Genomic DNA, 20,149 nt, shown 5'->3' on the forward strand with positions numbered 1-20,149 from the left:
ATTAAGCCCCCTATAGCAAACCTTGTGTTTTGCTGTTAACATAACTAAATAATTCAAAAACAATCCAGTGTCTGCATGGAGAATGCTCCTCACAGGTGCTCAGACTGAGTTTGAGAGTGGTAGTCCTCACTGTGTGGGCTGCCTGTATTTGTGATAGGCTCGAGTTCCTTCTTGTCCTGAGGGAATGGCATCAGCCTCTTGTGTGCCACTTGTGCACTGCCCTCTCTGCATCTGTCTGGAAAGCTCAATTTATTGTGGGGCTGAAGAACAGACAGGTTTTAGGGTTCCTAGCATGTGCTGATACTGTAACAGGACGCTGCTGGCAGTCACTCTTCAGGGGTGTCTGACGTTGCAAAAATTAGTACAAAGTCACAGGGTCATCTGGAGGCTTTCCACAGAAAGGGGAAAAGCTCTCTCATCCTCAAAATATCTCTGGAATGGCTTTCTCTCTTTTTTCTTTCAGTAGAACAGAGAGAAGCTCTTGCATAACCCATTCAGAAATACTTCTTGAGGCTATAAAGGGTAGAAAAAGTCATAGAACAGAGGTTTTTTTCAGTAGTGGATTTGGAAAGATGCTGTGTGGAGAGAGAAGGTGTGAAACCTCTTTTTCAGAATGTTTTTAACCACCTTGGTGTGTCAAATGTATTGTGCTGTACCCTCCCTCTTCCCATATGCAGCTGTGACTGCTTTTGTTTTTTTTTTTTTGCTCCTACTCAGCTTAAATGAGACTTCTTAGATTCTTTTCCTCCTACTTGAGTCTTCATTTTATGAAAGGGTTTTTTTCTCGTGTTTTCTGCAAATGCTGGTTACATTCTGTGTAATAACTTCGAGTGTTTTCTCTTCTGCAGATTGTCATTCAGCAGCCAGCAAAAAATAATTTGGTCTGATGTCATCTTATGGACATCAGTGTCAGCTCATTCTCAGTCTTGTTAAATAGATTGCACCCTGCTGTGCTCTCCATTTTGTGCCTAACGTGTCACAGTTGTAGCAGAAACTACAACTAATCTTGGATTATTACTTACCTTTAGACCTAAATCCTCTAGGTTCTTCTTGAACATGATAAGGTGATTTTTTTTAATCTGTTCAGTTGAACTTTAGGTGAGAAAGTGAGTAAATCACTATGGTCTTGGCAACTTGCCTTCCCCTCCTCATTCACTATGAGCTGAATGACAAATAGAGTCTCAGTCTGAGTGCTTCTGCAGACTTTTTTTTTGTTGGTTTGGTCTCTCTCTGCATCATCTGGCACTTCCTTTCTGTTGCAGGAGGCATAAGGTAACTTCTTTGCCTCAAAGACCGTGATTATCCATTGCAGTAATGTTAGGTGATTAATCAGTGATGCCAGCTTCTGTTGCCTGCTTGCACAGTTCATAAGTGAACTTCTGTCTTTGCCTGGTAGGATAGTTCATGCCTCTGCAAAGGTCTGTAAATTATTCTGGGTCATCTCCTTGCCTGCAATCATAACCAGAACCTTCAGACAAATGCTGTCTGTCTGCCAGTACTGCACTGGGTTGTGCTCATGTTTGCACCATGTTTCCTTGTATTCTGCATCTGTGCCACTGGAAAAAGCCAGACAAATGAGCAATTAGACTTTCTCTTGACGAATTTCTTTGCTATAGCAGATGATACATGCCTTGAGTAGTGTGGTTCTTTGAAGAACTTTGCAAGACTTCAAGGCCCAAATAATATTGCCAGTTTCTTGCCACTACAGTTGGCAGCCAGCCTAAACACTGCTTGCCCATGGTGGTTGGGAGGCAAGCAGAATGCTCCTAGAGGGACAGGAAGGGAAGGTTCCAAATTGTTGTAGGAGTATGAGAGCGAATCTGTTCTCAAGAAAAAGCTCTGTGGAAGAAAACACTAAAAGCTTCACTGAAATGAAGCATGTGCACTGCAGAATCTCTGTCTGAAAAAAAAATAAAAATTGGGAAATTCAAGGGAACTTGCATTCACTCTTTTCTGAAATCATTCATTTAAGTGTGAAGTTGTCACCAGTTCCCATATGTCCACTGCCTCTGTGTTCTGGGTTAAAGCCCTCGTGGCATACTGGGCTAGTGAGTGGAAGAGGCTGTTTATATATATATATATATATATATAAAATTATTTTATTTCCAGACTGAGCATCTTACAAAGTAACTCCTTTCCCAAGCACTAGGTTGTGAACATGTGTGTATTTCTCTGGTTAAAGAGATAAGTTTTTTTTTTCTCAACATATCCTTTCTGGGTGAGTTTTTGTTTGAAGCAAAGCTCTCTGGAAATGCATCAATAAGGTCTGTTCAAGGGGCTGAGCTGCATCTTGCTGGCATCCTTCAGGTGCAAGATGAGTTTGAGATGAGTGACTGCAGGCAGGCTGTGAGCTCAGAGCAGGGATTCTCAGGGTAGCTGTGGCAGACTGGCTTGTTTTCACCGTAACAGATGCAGGGCAAGAGGAAGTAAGCTGCAGGCTTATTGCATGACGAGAGCATTGGAACTGGATGATCTTTAAGGTCACTTCCAACCCAAACCATTCTAATTCTGTGATCTCCTAAATACACAGCTGGTACTCCATGTGCAGTCCTTCTTCAGGGACCTTGGCAGAGGACAGGTGACACCTGTTGCTAATGGGGCCAGGTGTAGTTGATACAAGGCAGATTAGTCACTGAGGAGATGTGGAGCTCTTGGAACAAGGTGTAATTGTTTCTTAATCAGTGAAGTGTTTTCACCGTGTGAAACACTCAGTTAAGTCTTCATTGCTTGCTATGTTTGTCACTAAGGTTTTGACCTTGTGATGTTTCACTCTGTTCTAGTAGGGTCTGGGGGGAAGAGGACAAAGCATCCACATGACCTTTTACTCTTCCAGTGAACTTACCTGGACCCAAACTATGTTCTCTTTCAGGTTTCCAGCACTTCTGTAAACCCTTTTAAAACAAAAAATGCCTTATAACTGTGTCTGACTTAGGGTGGTCTACTGTAAAAGACTGACGTTTCTCAGAATAAATGCTGAATTTGCTCTCTGGCTTCTGAGTTTGCCTGCTTCTCATAGATCTGTTTAAAACTAACAAGTATGTGTCAGCAGTTTCAGAGTACAGTGGGGAGATTGGGTAACACATCTATTGTCCTTTTTTTCCATAGGGATATGCTCCACCACCAAAAAATGGAATTGAACAGAAGCGACCTGGGCGTCCCCTGAATATTACATCTCTGGTTAGGCTGTCATCAGCAGTGCCAAACCAGATTTCCATCTCCTGGGCTTCTGAAATTGGAAAGGTAACTTACATGTTCTGTAGGATGTGGGAAGTGATCTAAATAACCTGTTGGAGCATTCCTGCTCCCCTGCTGCCTAATGTCATTGGCAAGTGTTTCATGTTAGATGGCTGAACTTATCAGTGCCAGGAAAGAAAGTTTGCTCTAGAACTGTGGTAGTTTGCTGTAACACATGTGAGATTCACATAAAAATGGAAAAGTCTGCTTTTAGAGTTTGCCTGAAATGCATGTCAAAAATAACAAAGTCTTTTTGTGATGTGAATAGTAAATCCCCCTGTAGATTTATTAAGGAAAGAAGAGTGCAAGGAATTTTTAACTTCATCCTAGGTTTAAATAACTGATATAGAGCTTTTTCAGCTGTTGTCAAGTTAAGAACTATTTATTCCTTATCTGTGACTGGTTGTGTAAATTCTGGATGCAGTTATCAAAGTAGTTTTCTCTACCAGCCTTTATTCAAAATCAAATTATTTGGACTGAAAATATCATATATTTCAAAGAGACTCCAGTATAAGCTTTTACATTAAAATTTTAAAAAGAAGTGGGATTGAAAATAAATGTTCAGAAAATAAATGAAGGGCAGTGCTGACATCAAAGGATGATTTTTCTAGAACAGGGATGGAGACTAAGATCTGAGCCATTGCTTCCCAGTCAAAGCACAGAATCTTAAAATGGTTCCAGTCCTGTGTGTGGTCTTGGCCTCTCCTGCTGATGCCTGTTAGCTTTCCTCCCTGTATTGCCAAAATATACTCTGATGGAAGCAGATGACTCGGAATGCTTGGACATCCTCCCCTTGCCCTGAGAGGTGAAGCGAGTTCTGTGGCTTAGTGCTGGTGCCAGAATCCACAGCTTTTCATCCTCAAAGTGAGACCCTGGAGAACAGCACAGGGTGTCACATAAGGGCTTCTTGGTGTGGACTGGGCTGATACTGGAGGGCTGCTGAGCCAAGGGGACATAAACCCCTCAGTGCTGGGCAGACTTGAGCCTGTAGAATCCTCTCTGTGAGGCAACAGGTGGCCATTCTTCAGAGAAAAAAACCAAAAATCTGGGTTTCTTAGTGGTTTAATGTGCAATTAGAATGCTTTTTCTGCTGCTCTAGGTAAAAGCTGGTTTTCCTATAGGTGGTAAAGGGGGAGCAGGGCTGTAGGAGTTGTTTGAAGTTTCTGTGCAGTACCCAGGCAGTGCAGGAGCCATAGGATGGTGGCTGGCAGGCAGTGGAAATAAGAGGTCACAGGTTGTTCTTGTAACATGGATGAAACCATTATTATCCTGCAGCACTGGGGCTTGCAGACTTTTCATTAGTGACCTAGAAGAGGGAGTGAACACTGAACAAAAGAAGCTGACAAGTGGTGTGAGTTAAGGAGGAGTAGAAAATGCTGGGGAACGGGGCCAGGCTCAGCAGAAAGGACATGGTGTAACAAGGCTGGGCTTAGAAGGACAGAACAAGCTAAAGAAAAGGTACAAAGAAACTGGGGCAGCTCTGTGCTGTCTGAAGCTGTTGTTTGTACCATAAAGACCATTAATCTTTTGTCAGGTGATTCTTTGAGCTCCCCACTGACACTGGAAAAAAGGGGAAGATTAAGGAGACAAAATGTGAGAAATTCTTAAAAGACTACATGTATGAAATGTCACATATGATCTTTCTAGGAGAAGAGCTCAGTCTCTCTCTTGGTTGTGGAATTACCTTTTAATTCAGTCATAAGTGGAGGAGGATAATTAGACCTGATTGGCCAGACAATTCTGACAGTGTTGGACTTCCACAGAAATAAGTTGTCTGTCAATGCTCTTAATAATGATTAAGCAAAAAGTCACAATTTTGTTTTTACTGTATGCTACAACTAGTATAGTCATCTTTTGTCATAGTTGGGAGTACTGTATGAAATCAATATTTAATTATTAATCCTTCTTTTTGTAGAATTACTCCATGTCTGTGTATCTGGTTCGCCAGCTCACCTCAGCTATGCTTTTGCAGAGGTTAAAAATGAAAGGTATCAGAAACCCTGATCATTCCAGAGCACTAAGTAAGTAATTAACTTGCCTCTCTATACTTTTTAGGGGTGGTTAGTGGCTCTTTAAATCTAGAACTGGTAATACAGAAGAAATCTGCTGTATTTTGAGAATGAAGTCCATTCCCAGGGTTTCACAGGTTCTCTTGGTTGTTGGTGAGGCATCACACTCTTTTTCAGTGAGGGTTTTTAGGAACCATACTCAGACATCCCATTGGAAATGTAGTTGTGGGAATGCCACAAGCACCTCTTAGTGTGCTGGGCTGTGAGATGCTGCTGGGTGTCCTGAGTTCTCTTCACTTGTACCTCACTCACTCATAATGGTTTATTTGGTCTCTTGACATGCTGGATAGAGTTTGCTCTGTGTGGGTGTTACTGCATTTGCAGTCAAACATCACAACATCTGATAATGTGATGCAGTTTGCCAGTTGCTTGTAAGTAGTGAAACTGTTGTTTATGAGCTAGTTTCCTAGATTAATTTGTTTAGAGACAGCTGAAAGGAAAGTGCATGAATTGCTGAATTAAGGTTAGCATTTGAAATAATGACCTCTATGTATAACTTCTTTATTTATTTTAATAGTTAAAGAAAAACTAACTGCAGATCCTGATAGCGAGATTGCCACAACCAGTCTGCGAGTCTCTCTGATGTGTCCTGTAAGTATGGCTGGAAATTTCCAGATAACAGATTCATATTTTCATCTGTAGTGCAGAATCGGGCTGCTTTTCAAAGGCCTTGCTTTAGAAACCTCTCTGGTTTTACATTTTATTAACAAGCCAAGATAAAATAGTGGGGAGAGGGGTGCATCTGCAAGCACCTGATCATAGCAGCAGTAACCCAGCTGTGAGTTAGGACTGTGAATGCCTCAGCTGTGATGCACTGAGTCAAGCTTCTGCTTATGTGCATTGAGGCCTTCAGAAGGATTAATCTCTTATACTGAGGTGCTGAGCCTAATCAGAAAGGCTGACAGAATAATTAAAGGATGGAGTGATAATTAAAACCTCTTATCTCCTCATCTTGGTGGCTTTGCCTGTATTGTAGATACAGTAGCAAACGAAAAAAAAAAGGTGATCACTTTATAACTCACTTAGTGCTGCTGTGGGGGTTCTCTTCCTAGGTAGAAATTGGTCATTCTAAATGTAACAGGTACCTGGAGCTCAGGAAAACACCTGAAATATTGGGTTAAAAGAAAATTATAGAAGCGGGTACTTCAGTAGATTGTTTAATAAAAATGAAATGCTGTAAATAACATTGTTACAGGTCCATTAGAAGTGTTTCTGACTGTTCTCAGTGTGGTGAAGCCTTGGAGCAGGGCTTAATTTTTCATTTAGGAGCACTGTGTGATGAGGTGGATTTACTTGCAGCAGCCTTAGCCCCAGGCACTTCTGTAATGAGCAGGAAGAGTTGTTTCACCAAATGCCTCTGGATTCATTGTTAACCATTCAGGCCTGTTTCTCGGTCTTGTGTTCTGACACCCTTTAAATGCATCTTTTGCAGCTGGGAAAAATGAGACTGACAATCCCATGCCGGGCTGTGACTTGCACACACCTGCAATGTTTCGATGCTGCTCTTTATCTTCAAATGAATGAGAAGAAGCCTACCTGGATCTGCCCTGTCTGTGACAAAAAGGCAGCGTACGAGAGCCTAATACTGGACGGGTGAGAGACTGGCTTTGCAGATTACACAATTACTTAAGACTTTTATTATGTATTCAATAGCTACTTTTGTGACTTGAGGTTTAGCCATTTCATACTGTTTTTTGTCAAAATACTTCAGACTGGAGGAATCATTAGACTCCATTAGTTTCTCTTCCCATAATGAATTATGTAAGTTATCTCCTAACTGCACCATCAAACTCTTGAGTCTCAGTGTATTTCCCTCTGGAGAAATATAAGTGCAACATCTAAGGATAGATCTTCCTTTTGTACATCTCTGTCCCTGAAAGGTGTTAACTTCAAAATGTAATTTCTAACTCGTAACAATTGTCTAACTTGGTTCCAAGGATAATGGTTTCTGCTTCAGTATGGAAATCTGTGCATTGCAGTAGTGTTGGAGCTGAACTATGGCTGGGTTGGGATAATCTTACTTTTTGGTATCTGCAAAGGCTGTGATTACATTCTTTCAGGTGAAGAGGAACTAGGGGGAGAGGAGACACAGTGGGTAGAAGTGGACATAATTACCTTTTTCTCTGTGTCTCCTTTTCACTTAGAATAAAAATGTCACTTAGAATCAAAATTGAAACTTTATTTTTCAGCCTCTTTATGGAAATCCTTAATGAATGTTCTGATGTGGATGAGATCAAATTCCAGGAAGATGGCTCCTGGTGCCCCATGAGGCCAAAGAAGGAAGCTGTGAAAGTGTCAAGTCCACAGTGCACCAAAATAGAAAGTATGTACATCTGGGTACTGGTTGCAAACCAGCAAAGTTTGTTTTGTGGAGGGCTTACTACTTCTAACCTTCTTGTAATTTGAACTGGGAAAGAAAGGGTTGTGTCTAAGAGTGCATTTTTGGTCTTCGTCTTTGCTCTTTATAATAATTAAAAAAATGAAAGGTTGCTTTTGTTTTACATCCTTAAAATAAGTGAAAACAAAAGTTTGTTCTTTAATACTCTCAATGTGACAAGGAAGAATCATAAAGCAGGTACTGGGGCATAACATTCTTTGTAATGGCCAGGAGGGTGATCTATTGTACAGGATCTGAGTTCCTGGTTCTCTTGCAAATAGAAACTGCTGATGTCACCAGCTTTTGGAGAACAATGTTTTATTTTCTTCTTCAGGTTCCAGTGTTGTTAGCAAACCATGTTCCGTGACAGTGGCAAGTGAGGTAAACAAGAAGAAGGTTGATGTTATCGACTTGACAGTAGAAAGTTCTTCTGATGAAGAAGAAGATCCTCCAGCCAAAAGGAAGTGCATATTTATGTCTGAAATACACGGAAGCCCAACCAAAGGGTTTGTCAATTTTAAAGTTAGTTGTTATTCTGTAGTGTCTCAGCTAAACTGATGTGTAGAGAAATGAACTTGGAATCCAGCTCTATGCTTGCAGAGGAGAATGTGTAGACCTCTCCTGTAGAAGGTTGTATTGACACAGTAACTTTGTAGAGGTAAAACACTATTAAATAGATTTACACCTCACAAAAGACTTGCACTGACTGTTGCTGTGTTAGCAGGGACATTTTTCCAAAGAAAAGGAAGCTGACTAAGCTAGTGGGCAGTGTTCTCCTGAGAAAGTAGATTGTGCCAAGTGGAGGAACTTTATGCATTCTTGCTAAGTTAGTGTCGTCTTAAAGGCTTTTCTCTTGATGTCTGCTGTATCCTCTATCTAATCTGCTCTGGTGCCCAGGGAACAAGGCTGTGTTGTGTGTTTCATCCATCCTGTCAGTCTTGGAAGGGATCCACTTTGCTGTTTTGAATCAAAATGAGCTTTTCCTCCATCTTTCTGTTAAATTCTGCAATGTCTTAGATGCTGTTGTTGGCTGTGGTCATCAGTCAGTCCTGCACCTTGATTAGCACAACCAGCGACTCGCAAGTCCTCTGGTGACTCCCTCATCTTTGTAGTCAGGCCTGACTTCAGCACCAGGCTTGACCAGCTTCTCTGCTGCTGTGCCACCTTCTGTCTGTCCTGATGTGTGTACCCCAGCTTGGGTGCTGCTTGCAGCTCCCGTGATGTTCCTGCTCTTGGCCCTTGGGGCGCCCCAGATCTGCAGGGAGTGAGGCCACTGGTCAGGCTCACAGCACTCACTGCTCCAAGATCAGCTTTCAGTAATGGCTCATCAGTTAGTGTTGCTGCCTGCATGAGGTGTGTGTTTGTGTCTCTCTGTGTAGTGGCTTATGACTTGTACTAAAACAATAATAATAATAAACCAAATCCCCTTCTGTTTTGAAGGTTCCCCTTCTGTTTCAGAAGTAATGAGCAGGTGTGGTGAGTCTCTAGTCCACAGGAATGTCTGTGTGATCCTTGGTGAGCAAGTAGTTGGTCATCTTCAACCATTTTCAGCAGTGATACTGCAATGCTGTTGCTTTTTTGTGAGGATTATGGAAGAGTCCTCCTGCAAGAGACTCTTCCTCACTTTTACAAGAAAGTGTAGCTACAAATGCATCTCTTAATGAAGTTTCAGAAGGCACCAGGACTTCCTTCTATGCTCCTATGTTTGAGATGGCTACCTGCAACTGTAATTGTAGGAGGACTGACTTCTTTTCTCTCTATGACCCATGTGTTTTCCTTGTTTTTTGGGTATGGATATGGCATATTTTTGTTCTTCAAATCCAGATCAAAGACAGGCTTTTGGGGTATTGCTTATCTCTTTTAAACAGCGTTGTCTGAGTGCTAGTTTTGGAAAAGCTGGGGTGTCTTCTAGAGGCAGCAACAATGTAGGCTGAAGTACAAGAGCTGCCTGAGAAGGGAGGTTCTGGAATCCAAGCTCCTGACATCAGAAGTAGGTTAACAGGTAGGAGTGTAGGAAGGAAGACGAGTGGATAACGCTGGGGCTGAGGGAGTGATGTTCTGGGAGCAGAATTCTATGTGTTTCCACCTGACTTGGAGTTCATGAACTATTTTATGCACATGGCTGGTGCCAGGGCTGTGGTGGTGTTCGTAACAGTGCAACCAAGATGTTAGGCAGCATGAGGGGAAGCAGAAGGGTTGTAGCATGCTCCTTGAGGGCTGAACTGGAGGCTGTGAGGAATGGCAGGCTTATATTTAATTCCCACCTGTGTAATCTGTGTCATCCTGTGGGGCAGGATAATGGTCAGTTTTGCCCTTGGTGTAACAAGTGGGCACTGAGCAGCAGTTCTGTGGAGAAATTAAACAGAGTGCTCGCCTTCTGGCTCTGGTCACCTGCACATCCCTCTGTGGGTGTTCACAGACACCCGTTTCTGTCTTTGACTTTGCCAATGACTCCAGCACTGTACTTTGTTTTAATGCCAACTTGCTCTTATGTCACAGCTGCTGTTGAGAGCCAAGATACGGTCATGTTATTATGAAGACTGTTATGAAAAAGGAAATTAGAGTGGAGTACTGTGTAGTGAGTAGCCATGCTACAGTTGTGTTGTCGCACGGTGACTCGTGAATGAGAGTGCACAGCAGTGCATGGTTTCCCTTGTGCAACTAACAGCCAGGTTGTTTGTAATCTCCCATGCTGTTTGAAACAGGGTTCTCATGTATCAGCCATCTACTGCCAGAGTGCCCAGCGTGACGACGGTCGATGCTGCTGCTATTCCTCCTTCATTAACAGACTACCCAGTACCATTCCATCATCCACCAATATCCAGTATTTCATCAGACTTGCCAGGTAGGTGCTGGTTGTTTTTTGTGTATGTGTTCTGACAGCAGTATTAATTTATGGGGTGGGTAGAAATTGGAAGAATTGGTTAACTCTTTTTGTTTTTTTTTAATGGAACAAGTCTATATGCAGTATGGCACTGATGTGATGTCTAGGCAAGCCTAGTGCAGGCTGTCTGCCCATTTTCAGATTGCTTTTCGCAACAGTGATGTGACAAACACTGCTTTTGGGGTACAAACTGGCACGTGAGCACGGCAGCCAGAAGCTGCTCTTGCCATGCTCAGCCAGACTGTGTAAACATCTGGTAGTTACGTGTTGTAGAAGTGAGGGAGAGTAGTTGCTTGTTTTAGTTACTAGAGGTGTGAGGGTGCTGACTGATCCCAGCCCTCAGTGTAGTTACTCTGCTAGCTGATTGTAGTGGTGCTCTGTCTAGACTGTATGAAAAAGGTTAAGGTGAGCTACAATCTGTGAGCTGACCTCTATTGACTTTCTTTACCTAGACATACCCTAAATGCCTATGATGTATTCTTCAACACTGCTGCTAAATATCAGACAAAAGGTGGGGATACTGATTGTTTTCTATCCTGGCTCCTTGAAAAGAACACTGTGTATAGGGACTCTGGGGGTTCTCTTGGCCGGCTGTAACAAACCCAGAGCCCAGGAAGTGGTGACTTGTGGTGACAGGTGTCACTTTGGCCTCCTGTACTTCCCCTTTCCCTGCTCCATTGCCTGTCTCCATTCCTTCCCTGCAACATCTCTGGGTTTTTTCCTCTTCTTTCAGCACCAGTTTGGCAATGAGATGGATATCATTCCCCTTGTTTCTCTGTCCATTTTGGCTCCCTTACTGCTCCCTCCCTCCACTTCTCCCTTGTTAAGAAATCAGTTGTCTTCCCAAATTGCATAGGAGAATTAAGCTGAGAGAACAGAAGTCTAGAACTGTTGTCCAGCTGTTACAAACTGAAGTTCTAGAACTTGCACCGACAAAAGAAGCTGTCAGTTCTGTAAATGCAGCTGACCTTTAAAATCTCCTTCAAAATTTTTCTCTAATGGAGAAGAGGAGGAGAGATGTCATGGGCGAGAAGAGATTTGGAGGTGAGGGGAGAGGGAGGGAGTATATCATTTCTTTCTGTTGGCATAGCAAACACAAGGCCAATATTTAGAAAAAAAAAAGTGGTAATTTCTCATTGGTTTCATAATTCTAAACATCTTGCCCTAAATGCTTACACACTAATGGTGTTTTAAGATGGACACTAGTTGTCACTGCTCTTGGAGGATATACATTGAACTACTTGTAGTTTCCTCTTCTTCATTCCTTTTATTTGTCTAGACACAAAACGGGGATGATATTAGAAATGTTTCCTTATTGGCTGCCCGTGGGTGGAGGAAGAGACCTGCTGCTTGTTTTTGGACTTGTGCATGTTGTGACTTTACTTCATTCCAGCATCTTTAATGTGATGACACTCTTCATGTCCCAGTTTGGCCGAGTCAGGTACAATATGCAGTGAAACTTGCATTAATGAACCAACAGCTCCAAATGGCAACCTCCATCTAAGCAACCACATTGAACCACCCTGCAATATTTCAGTGAATAATACATCATTATGTCATCCTCATTCTTAAAAAGAGCCACTTGTACTAGATAACTCGTTTTGCTGCTGCCTGAAGTAGTCGTTGAGAGTGGTGTCACAGTGGTATATTTCATTTAGAAACTCTGTATGAATTGCAAAATCTGTTCTACAACCACAACAAAAAAAATCCTTAAATTTGTTGTGTGTAAATAAAAGAGAGATGTGTCTATTTATCATCCTTTTCTTCTTCCTAGGTCTGGATTTTCTTTCGCTAATCCCAGTTGATTCACAGGTATGTTTCTGATCTGTTGTGGGTTTAATTTTCAAGTCTGATTTTTGTGATGTTGTGCTCCAATAATTATCAGGGTGCCACCATCCAAACTGCATTTGCAGTTCACTTGCTTAGACCTAAACACAGACTGGGAAAAGCTAGCAGGTGCTGGTAATGAAGATGCATTAAAGGGGATTCAGTTTAGCCTTTCTGTGATGAATCCAGGCCTGGAAACTCATTCTTTATAATAGTTTGCCTTTTTAAAGTAAATATGTGCTCAGCACTAACTTGAATATACTCAGAATGTATTTGAATCCCTGGCACATGCTGCACAGAGCAGCTTTGGCTTCCCCATCCCTGGATTTGTCCAGTTTGGATGGCAAATGCAGTAACCTGGGATAGTGGAAGGTAACCCTGCCCATGGCAAGGAGTGGGATGAGATGAGCTTTAAGGCCCCTTCTAACCCAAACCATTCTGGAGAACAAAAAGGGGAAGGTGAGGGAGGAGGTTTGTGGCTGCCATCCCCAGTTGGTCACTGATCTGCAGAACTCTGGTTCTCGATGCGCCCGCCTCACCGAGGTCCCGCTAGGAACGTGTCTGGTGCTTGTTGTGTGGGGAAGATGTATCTTCAGAGCATACATTTCCCTCGTGCAGTGAGTCTCTTCACTCTTCATTGTTTGTTTCAAGCAGTACTGTCCTCCTATGTTTTTGGATAGTCTCACCTCAACCTTAACAAGCAGCACGCCTGGCAGCATCATCACCTCCACCAGCCACCACGAGAGCAGCACGCACGTTAGCTCCTCGGGCCGGGCCGAGGCCGGCGTCATCACCAGCAGCGGCGGCGGCAGCGCGCCCGACATCATCTCCCTGGACTGACCCTCGGGGCAGCACGGGACCCCGCAGGCATTGCACACAGCTGCTGCTGCTCCTCCTCCTTCCCCCCCTCCCCGGAATTACAGCACCTCGGAGCTCACGCTGATATTTATTGAAAGGATTTGCCTCCTGGGAGAGTGGGGTGAATTTTGTTGATGCTAGGAAGAGAAGCGATAGGATGATTTTTGGTTGGGCTTTTTTTTTTTTCTCTTTCCCCTGCTTGTTGAATAGCTGGTATAGAAGAGGCCCTTTTGACAATACATGTTTATGTTTTAGATTTGTTCTGGGGATACTGACTTTCTGTTTTGTGGATTCCATAAGTGGTTTCTAATTCTGTTGTAAAAAACAGCAATAATGTAAAAACAAATGAGGTTTTTTTTAAATAAAGAAAAGCACTTACTCACTCTAGGACAGCAATTAGGACAAAGGTGCAGAAGTGTAAGAATTAGTGAATTTTTAATATTTTCACTGGGGCCTGTAATAAGCTTCATTAAGAGAATGAAGTTTTGAAATAGCCATGATATGTTCTATGTCTTGTTCCCCACCTCCCCCTTACCTGGGGACATACAGGAAGCCTCTATAAATGGAGTTGATGGGGTTCTTTTTTTCCTGGTTTCATGTTTTTTGCAAATGCAACAAGAGCCTAAGCTGTGACCTCTTCTTTTTTGTGTTTTTTGAGCTAGGAAGGGGACAGACTATCTATGCAAACCCTTCATCACACAGTCTCTGTGCTACCATGTTTTAATTGGGACACCTTGCCACCACCAAAAACTCCCAGTATACAGTTAAGTGTACAGCTGCTTTCTGTGGCAGCTATAAGAAGTTGAAATAGGAATGACTTTTCTCCAGTGCAGGAGTATTTTCTAGGATTTCCTTATTACAGTTTCTTTCTCTTCAGCAGCTGCTGTATTCCACGTGGACTGTGAGGGAGGCTTGGCTTTTTAGGAGATAGAAGCCATAGCTTCGCAGTGTCCCCACATAATTTTGAATTGTGTGTTTAGGGCTTAATGATGCTTTGCCCCGCATTTCCTGGCCTCCCGATTGTTGCTTTTCTACTTCAAAGGGAACAACTTCTCCCTGTTTTACTCCTCTAATGACTGTGCTGCTTTGTTTGTGTGTATGCAGTGTCTGCCCACACACCTGGGGATAACCTCAGCAGTACTGTATGTGGAAGAGGTTACAGACTAGGAAAACCAAGTCATTTCCATGGAGCTGGAATAATGGTATTGTCTATGTATGCTGAAATAACAGCTTTTTCAAGTGTTGTGTTTCTGTTAAGTAACTGTATTTGAGATTATTCCTTCCCTAATGACCAGATCTTACTTTTTTTGCTAATTTCATCTTCCTTTTTTCTTACCTCTTTAGTTGGATGTCTGGTGCTTTTTGCCTTCCAGTACTGTTACAGTATTTGAACCAAGTACATGGATGAGAAATATTGAAACAGGATGTTTTGTAACTTTTGTCTGCCCTGTACCCCTATCTTTAATGCTGCATTACTGTTCTCTATTGCCTTTTTTGTATGATTTTTCACTGCAGTCTCGAGTTCACATGTTGGTCTTAATAGTGCACCCAATCTTTCTTTTCTTTTTTCTTATCTGTTTAATATTTTGTACCTGTTAAGTATCAGTTGTTAGCATGATTTATTTCCAATAAAACCATGCTTTTCATGAAGTTTTTCCTGATGCCCTGCGGCAGATCAGTGCTTTCTGCATCACCATTGCACGTCGACTTATAAGTAGAGTGTGGAAAGAGGTTCCAAGAGTAATTCTGAATAAAGCATTTAAAACTGGTCTCTGCTGAAGATGCTGTTTGTGCTCTTAACGTCAAACTTGAGTGTGGCTGAACTGGGCTGAGGGGATGTGAACACCTCACATGTACATCAGAAAAGTGAAGTAAGGACAAGTGTCCGTAGGATGTGCTCTAATCCACTCAGTGTAATAAAATACAGCTGCAATTTTGTAAAATACAGCTGTAATTTTGTAAATTACAGTGTCCCATGTTCCAGGCAGTAATTGGGGCTAAGGTAGGATTCTGTTCTTCAGCTGTTGTGGGCAGAGCCTGCATTTAACTTCAAACCTTCCAGAGCCATGACAGCAGCAGTGCAAGCTGAAGACATTTGAGCCTGGATTGTCACAGGCTGCGGTGTAAGTGCTTTTCCTGCAGTGCCAGTAAGTGCAAGGCTTGTGCAACCCCTGAATCCTTTAACTCTGCTGAGGATGAGGGTGTACCAAGGGGTCAGAGCAGTGCACTGCCCCCTTCCACCCTCTTGCTTCCATAAGAGAGCAAGTTATGGGATGGGTGGGGAAGGGGACAGCTGAGGTGGGGCTTGCACCACTCCCATCCTGCTCAGCCAGTGTGGCTAGATGTGGCTTTGGTTTATTTTCCTTTCAACAAATCCTAAAATACATCAGAATGTCTGTCCAAACTAACTTTAACAAAAAGAAGCTTGGATAAGAGGTTAGATAACTTCTTGCCTCTTTCTTTCCACTGTGGGAGTTTATGGTTGCTGCTCTCAGTGGACTGCATCAAATATACCTTCGAGCCAGCTGCAGAAGGGCAGCAAAGCTGATGAGTTTAACACACAAAGTCCACCCCCCTGCACAGATAACAGCATGCTATGAAAGCCTTGCTGCACAAACTGGCCTTTTTCCCATCACCCATTCATTTGCTCTTTTTTCCTGCAGTTTCTGGAAGTGAGCTAGCTGCTGAAATTTCTTGTGACAGAAAGACTGTGCTTGATTCAAGGCTCTCAGCCTGAGCTGGGTTCTGATTATTGTACTTGCCATCAGATAAAGCTCTTGGAGAGCCAGGGAAGCAGGACTTTGCTGCCCAATGCCACCACACCTGCTCCAGGAGATTGTGCAGCTGTGCAGCAGCAGGAACAGGCATTTCCTGAATAGGAAAACGGTGACACAGCCCCAGGGCCGTGCCAGTGCCCTGGGCTAGGACTGAGAAGGGAAGGGGAAGGGGCTGGAGCCCCAGGAGCGGCTGAGGGAGCTGGGAAAGGGGCTCAGCCTGGAGAAAAGGAGGCTCAGGGGGCCCTTGTGGCTCTGCACAACTCCCTGCCAGGAGGGGACAGCCGGGGGGGTCGAGCTGTGCTGCCAGGGAACAGGGACAGGATGTCCTGGTTCCAGCCAGGACAGGTTTCCTTCTCACAGTAGCTGGGATGGGCATGGCCAGGACCTGGGGGTTGTTCTGTACCACCTCACATTGCCAGTGGTGGGACAGTGGTGGGAGGAAGGGAGCCTCGCAAAGAGGTGGAGCATTTGCAGTTGGTTGTGCTCCATGGTAACCACTTTGCATGTGAATCTCTCTCTTTTTTACACTTTTATTAGTCCTGTTGCTTTTACTGTTCCTTTTGTTATCTCATTGCTGTTCCCAGTAAAATGTTCTTATCTCAACCCCCGATCTTTGCCTTTTGTGCCTCCAGTCCTCCTCTCCAGCCACCACAGTGGTGGGGATGGTGTGGGGGGAGAGATTAGTGAATTCCATTCCTAAACTGCTAACTACACAAGGACAAATGGCCTCAAGTTGTGCCAGAGGAAGTTTAGACTGAAAAGTATGGAAAAATTCTTCACAGAAACGCTGTTGAACACTGGAAGGGGCTACCCAGGGAGGTGGTGGAGTTTCTGTTCCTGGAGGTGTCCAAGGAGTGACTGGATGTGGCACTTCAGTGCTCTGGGCTGGTGCCGAGGTGAGGATTGGTCACAAACTGGATTTGATGATCTTGGATTTGGAGGTCTTTTCCAATCAAAATAATTCTGAGAGTCTGTGATTCTAGTGCTAGCAGGGATTTTCTGTATCTCTTTTAAATCTAGGTGGTGGGTGCTGGAAAGCTTACCTAGAACTTGTAGGCCTAGGTAAAGTTTGTTGTAGGAGACTAATTTGTAGGAGAATTGTCGGTAAAGCCTCTTGTAGGAGACAAGGAGCTTAGGGAAAAAAAAGCAGGGTGTATCACCTTTGGAAAGGGGAAGACAAGAAGTGTTCAAGGATGTTGCTGGGTCATCCTGAAAAATGGAGAGGTAAAAGCCCAGTTAGAACTCAATCTGGACACTTCTATGAAGGAATAATAAAAAATGTTTTTATAAATACATTAATGGCAAAGAGAGGGGCAAGGACAACCTCCATTCTTTATTGGATGATGGAGAAATACAGTAACCAAAGATGAGGAAAAGGCTGAGGTGTTTAACACCTCCTTTGCCTCAGTTTTCAACAAGACATTGTCCTCAGGGCAAGTGGCTTTCTGGGCTGGTAGATGGGGTCAGGGAGCAGAATTCCTCTGCTGTAATCCAGGATGAAGCTGCTGGTGACTGCTGAGCCACTGAGATGCTCCCAGGTGTATGGGATCTGATGAGATCCATCCTAGGAGGATGAGGGAGCTGAGCAGGGAGCTCATCCAGCCATTCCCCATCGTTTCTCATCAGTCCTGGCTCACTGGGGAGGTGCCAGTGTGAGCCCATCCCCAAGAAGGGCTGGCAGGAGGCTCTGGGGAACTGCAGGCCTGTCAGCCTGAGCTCGGTGCCTGGTGAGGTTTTGGAACAGATCCCCTTGAGTGCCATCACACAGCACCTCCAGGATGGCCCAGGGGTCAGACCCAGCCAGCATGGCTTTAGGAGGGGCAGGTCCTGCCTGACCAACCTGGAGCAGACCCTCCTGGTGGGTGCGGGAAAGGCTCTGGATGTGTCTAGCTGGACTTCAGCAAGGCCTTGGATACCATCTCCCATGACATCTGGAAAAGCTGCAGCCCAGGGCCTGGACAGCTTCAGTCCTCTCTGGGTTCAGAACTGGCTGGAGGCCTGGGCCCAGAGAGTGGTGGGGATGGTGCCACATCCAGTGTGTCCAGTCCCTGGTGGTGTCCCCAGAGATCAGTGCTGGGCCCACTCCTGTTTAATATCTTCATTGATGATCTGGGTGAGGGGATTGAGTGCACCATCAGCAAATTTTCAGGTGACACTGAACTGGGTTTGAGTGTGGATGTCCTGGAGGGTGGGAGGGCTCTGCAGAGAGATGTGGACAGGCTGGATCCAGGGCCCAAACCCAACAAGGTGAGGTTTAACAAGTCCCGGTGCCAGGTCCTGCACTTTGGCCACAACAACCCTGCAGTGTTACAGGCTGGGGACAGAGTGGCTGGACAGCAGCCAGGCAGAAAGGGAGCTGGGGCACTGATGGACAGCAGGCTGGACATGAGCCAGCAGTGTGCCCAGGTGGCCAAGGAGGCCAATGGCACCTGGCCTGGATCAGGAATGGTGTGGCCAGCAGGAGCAGGGCAGGGATCCTTTCCTCGTGCTCGGCAATGGTGAGGCCACACCTCAAGTGCTGTGTCCAGTTCTGGGTCCCCCAATTTAGGAAGGACATGGAGGGGCTGGAGTGTGTCCAGAGAAGGGCAGCAAGGCTGGTGAGAGGTGTGGAACACAACTGAGGGGAGGCTGAGGGAGCTGGGAAAGGGGCTCAGCCTGGAGAAAAGGAGGCTCAGGGGGCCCTTGTGGCTCTGCACAACAGGGAGGGGACAGCCAGGAGGGGACAGCTGGGGGGGGTCGGGCTGTGCTGCCAGGGAACAGGGACAGGAGGAGAGGGAACGGCCTCAGGCTGGGCCAGGGGAGGCTTGGGTTGGACATCAGGTGGAATTTCTTCAGAGAGGGTGATTTGGCCTTGGGATGGGCTGCCCAGGGAGGTGGTGGTGGTGTCACCATCCATGGAGGTTTTCAGTGACTGGATGTGGCCCTCAGTGCCATGGCCTGGGTGACAAGGTGGCGCTGGGGTCACAGGTTTGGACTCAATGACCTCAGAGATCTTTCCCAGTCCAATTGTTCCTGTGGTTCTGAACTGCCAGCCTTTTGCCATCCAACTCCCAGAGCACAGAGGATTCCTTTTAGGAAATCAAAGAACGTGTCTTCTCTCTGAAAGGACAAAGCTTGACATTTCAGCAAGAATTCCTGCCAGACCAACAGTGAAGGGAGGCACTTTCCAGGTTAAAAATAATTGTGGTCTAGGCAAACTGTAAAGAATACCATTGGCCCTAGGTGGATTTTTTTAAAGTGGGTTTTGACACAGGCAGGAATGGTCACAGAAAGCATACAGGCAACAAAAACCACAAAAGTCAAATTAGGATGTAATTTTAATTTTTTTTTAATTAGGTGATCATGTCATCACCACACTTTAACACTATGTGCATTCAATGTGGCGCTCTAAAAAAATTTCCATTTCTTTCCTGTTTTTAAGAAGAAACTGTCAGGACAAAACTGGGCAGTGCATCACATACCATGAAACTGAAGTAATTACAGCTTTCCTAGGAAGATATTCAAAGGTGGAACAGACTCCTTGAAGCCTTTACCTTTACTTGTTTCAGGCACAACTTACCAAGGATCTCCAGGCAGAATCTGCCAAGGACCAAAGATGCACTGGAAAAACCTGGCTGCCAGTGTTGGATCTCAAATTGGCAGTAAAACCTAGTGGGAAGGAAAAAAAAAATAAATAAAAAGGGATGAGCCAGCTACAGGAGAAAATAGAACTGGCTTATTGTGAGCTTCTGCACAGACAAAAACCTATAACACCCTAATGGTAGCTAGGAAACTACCTGATTAATTCTTTAAAGCAGATAAAAGTGAAGCCAGCTGCCACTTGCAGAAAGATCTCACGTGACCAAGTTAATTGGCAATAAAAAGGCAAAATTCAATTCAGACAGACAGAAAGGGATATGGAGAAAAAGGTGTTTCTCATGTCACAGGAACTGACCTGGTCAACTTGAGCTCCTTGGGCTATTACAAGCACTCAGAAGTGTTAATTCAGCATTCAGAAGCAGCCAAGGTGAGAAATGGAGTGCTTGCACCTGTGTTAGGAAAGGAACAGGACACAAAACAATATGTGCAGTGACAGCCTGTCCTTTATCATGAACCTGTGCAGTGTGGCTCTATTATTATCGAA

At 44.3% G+C, this 20,149-nt stretch overlaps 1 protein-coding gene across 11 annotated transcripts in view; it reads left to right on the plus strand.

Annotated features, from left to right (window-relative positions):
• Positions 1-15,019, plus strand: part of PIAS2 (protein inhibitor of activated STAT 2) — a 30,854-nt gene extending 15,835 nt beyond the window's left edge. For 2 of the 11 annotated variants that reach the window (XM_019005252.2, XM_015652907.1), the window contains exons 6-14: positions 3,106-3,240; positions 5,150-5,255; positions 5,821-5,894; positions 6,736-6,896; positions 7,493-7,626; positions 8,015-8,186; positions 10,386-10,525; positions 12,339-12,376; positions 13,046-13,231. In XM_019005252.2, coding sequence (XP_018860797.2) covers positions 3,106-3,240; positions 5,150-5,255; positions 5,821-5,894; positions 6,736-6,896; positions 7,493-7,626; positions 8,015-8,186; positions 10,386-10,525; positions 12,339-12,376; positions 13,046-13,231 — 1,146 coding nt within the window. The other 9 variants (XR_002001221.2, XR_002001222.2, XR_002001224.2 and 6 more) reach the window with 9 other exon arrangements.
• Positions 15,020-20,149: the final 5,130 nt, after the last annotated feature.

Source organism: Parus major, chromosome Z (genome assembly GCF_001522545.3).
Source record: "Parus major isolate Abel chromosome Z, Parus_major1.1, whole genome shotgun sequence".
Classification (NCBI taxonomy): domain Eukaryota; kingdom Metazoa; phylum Chordata; class Aves; order Passeriformes; family Paridae; genus Parus; species Parus major.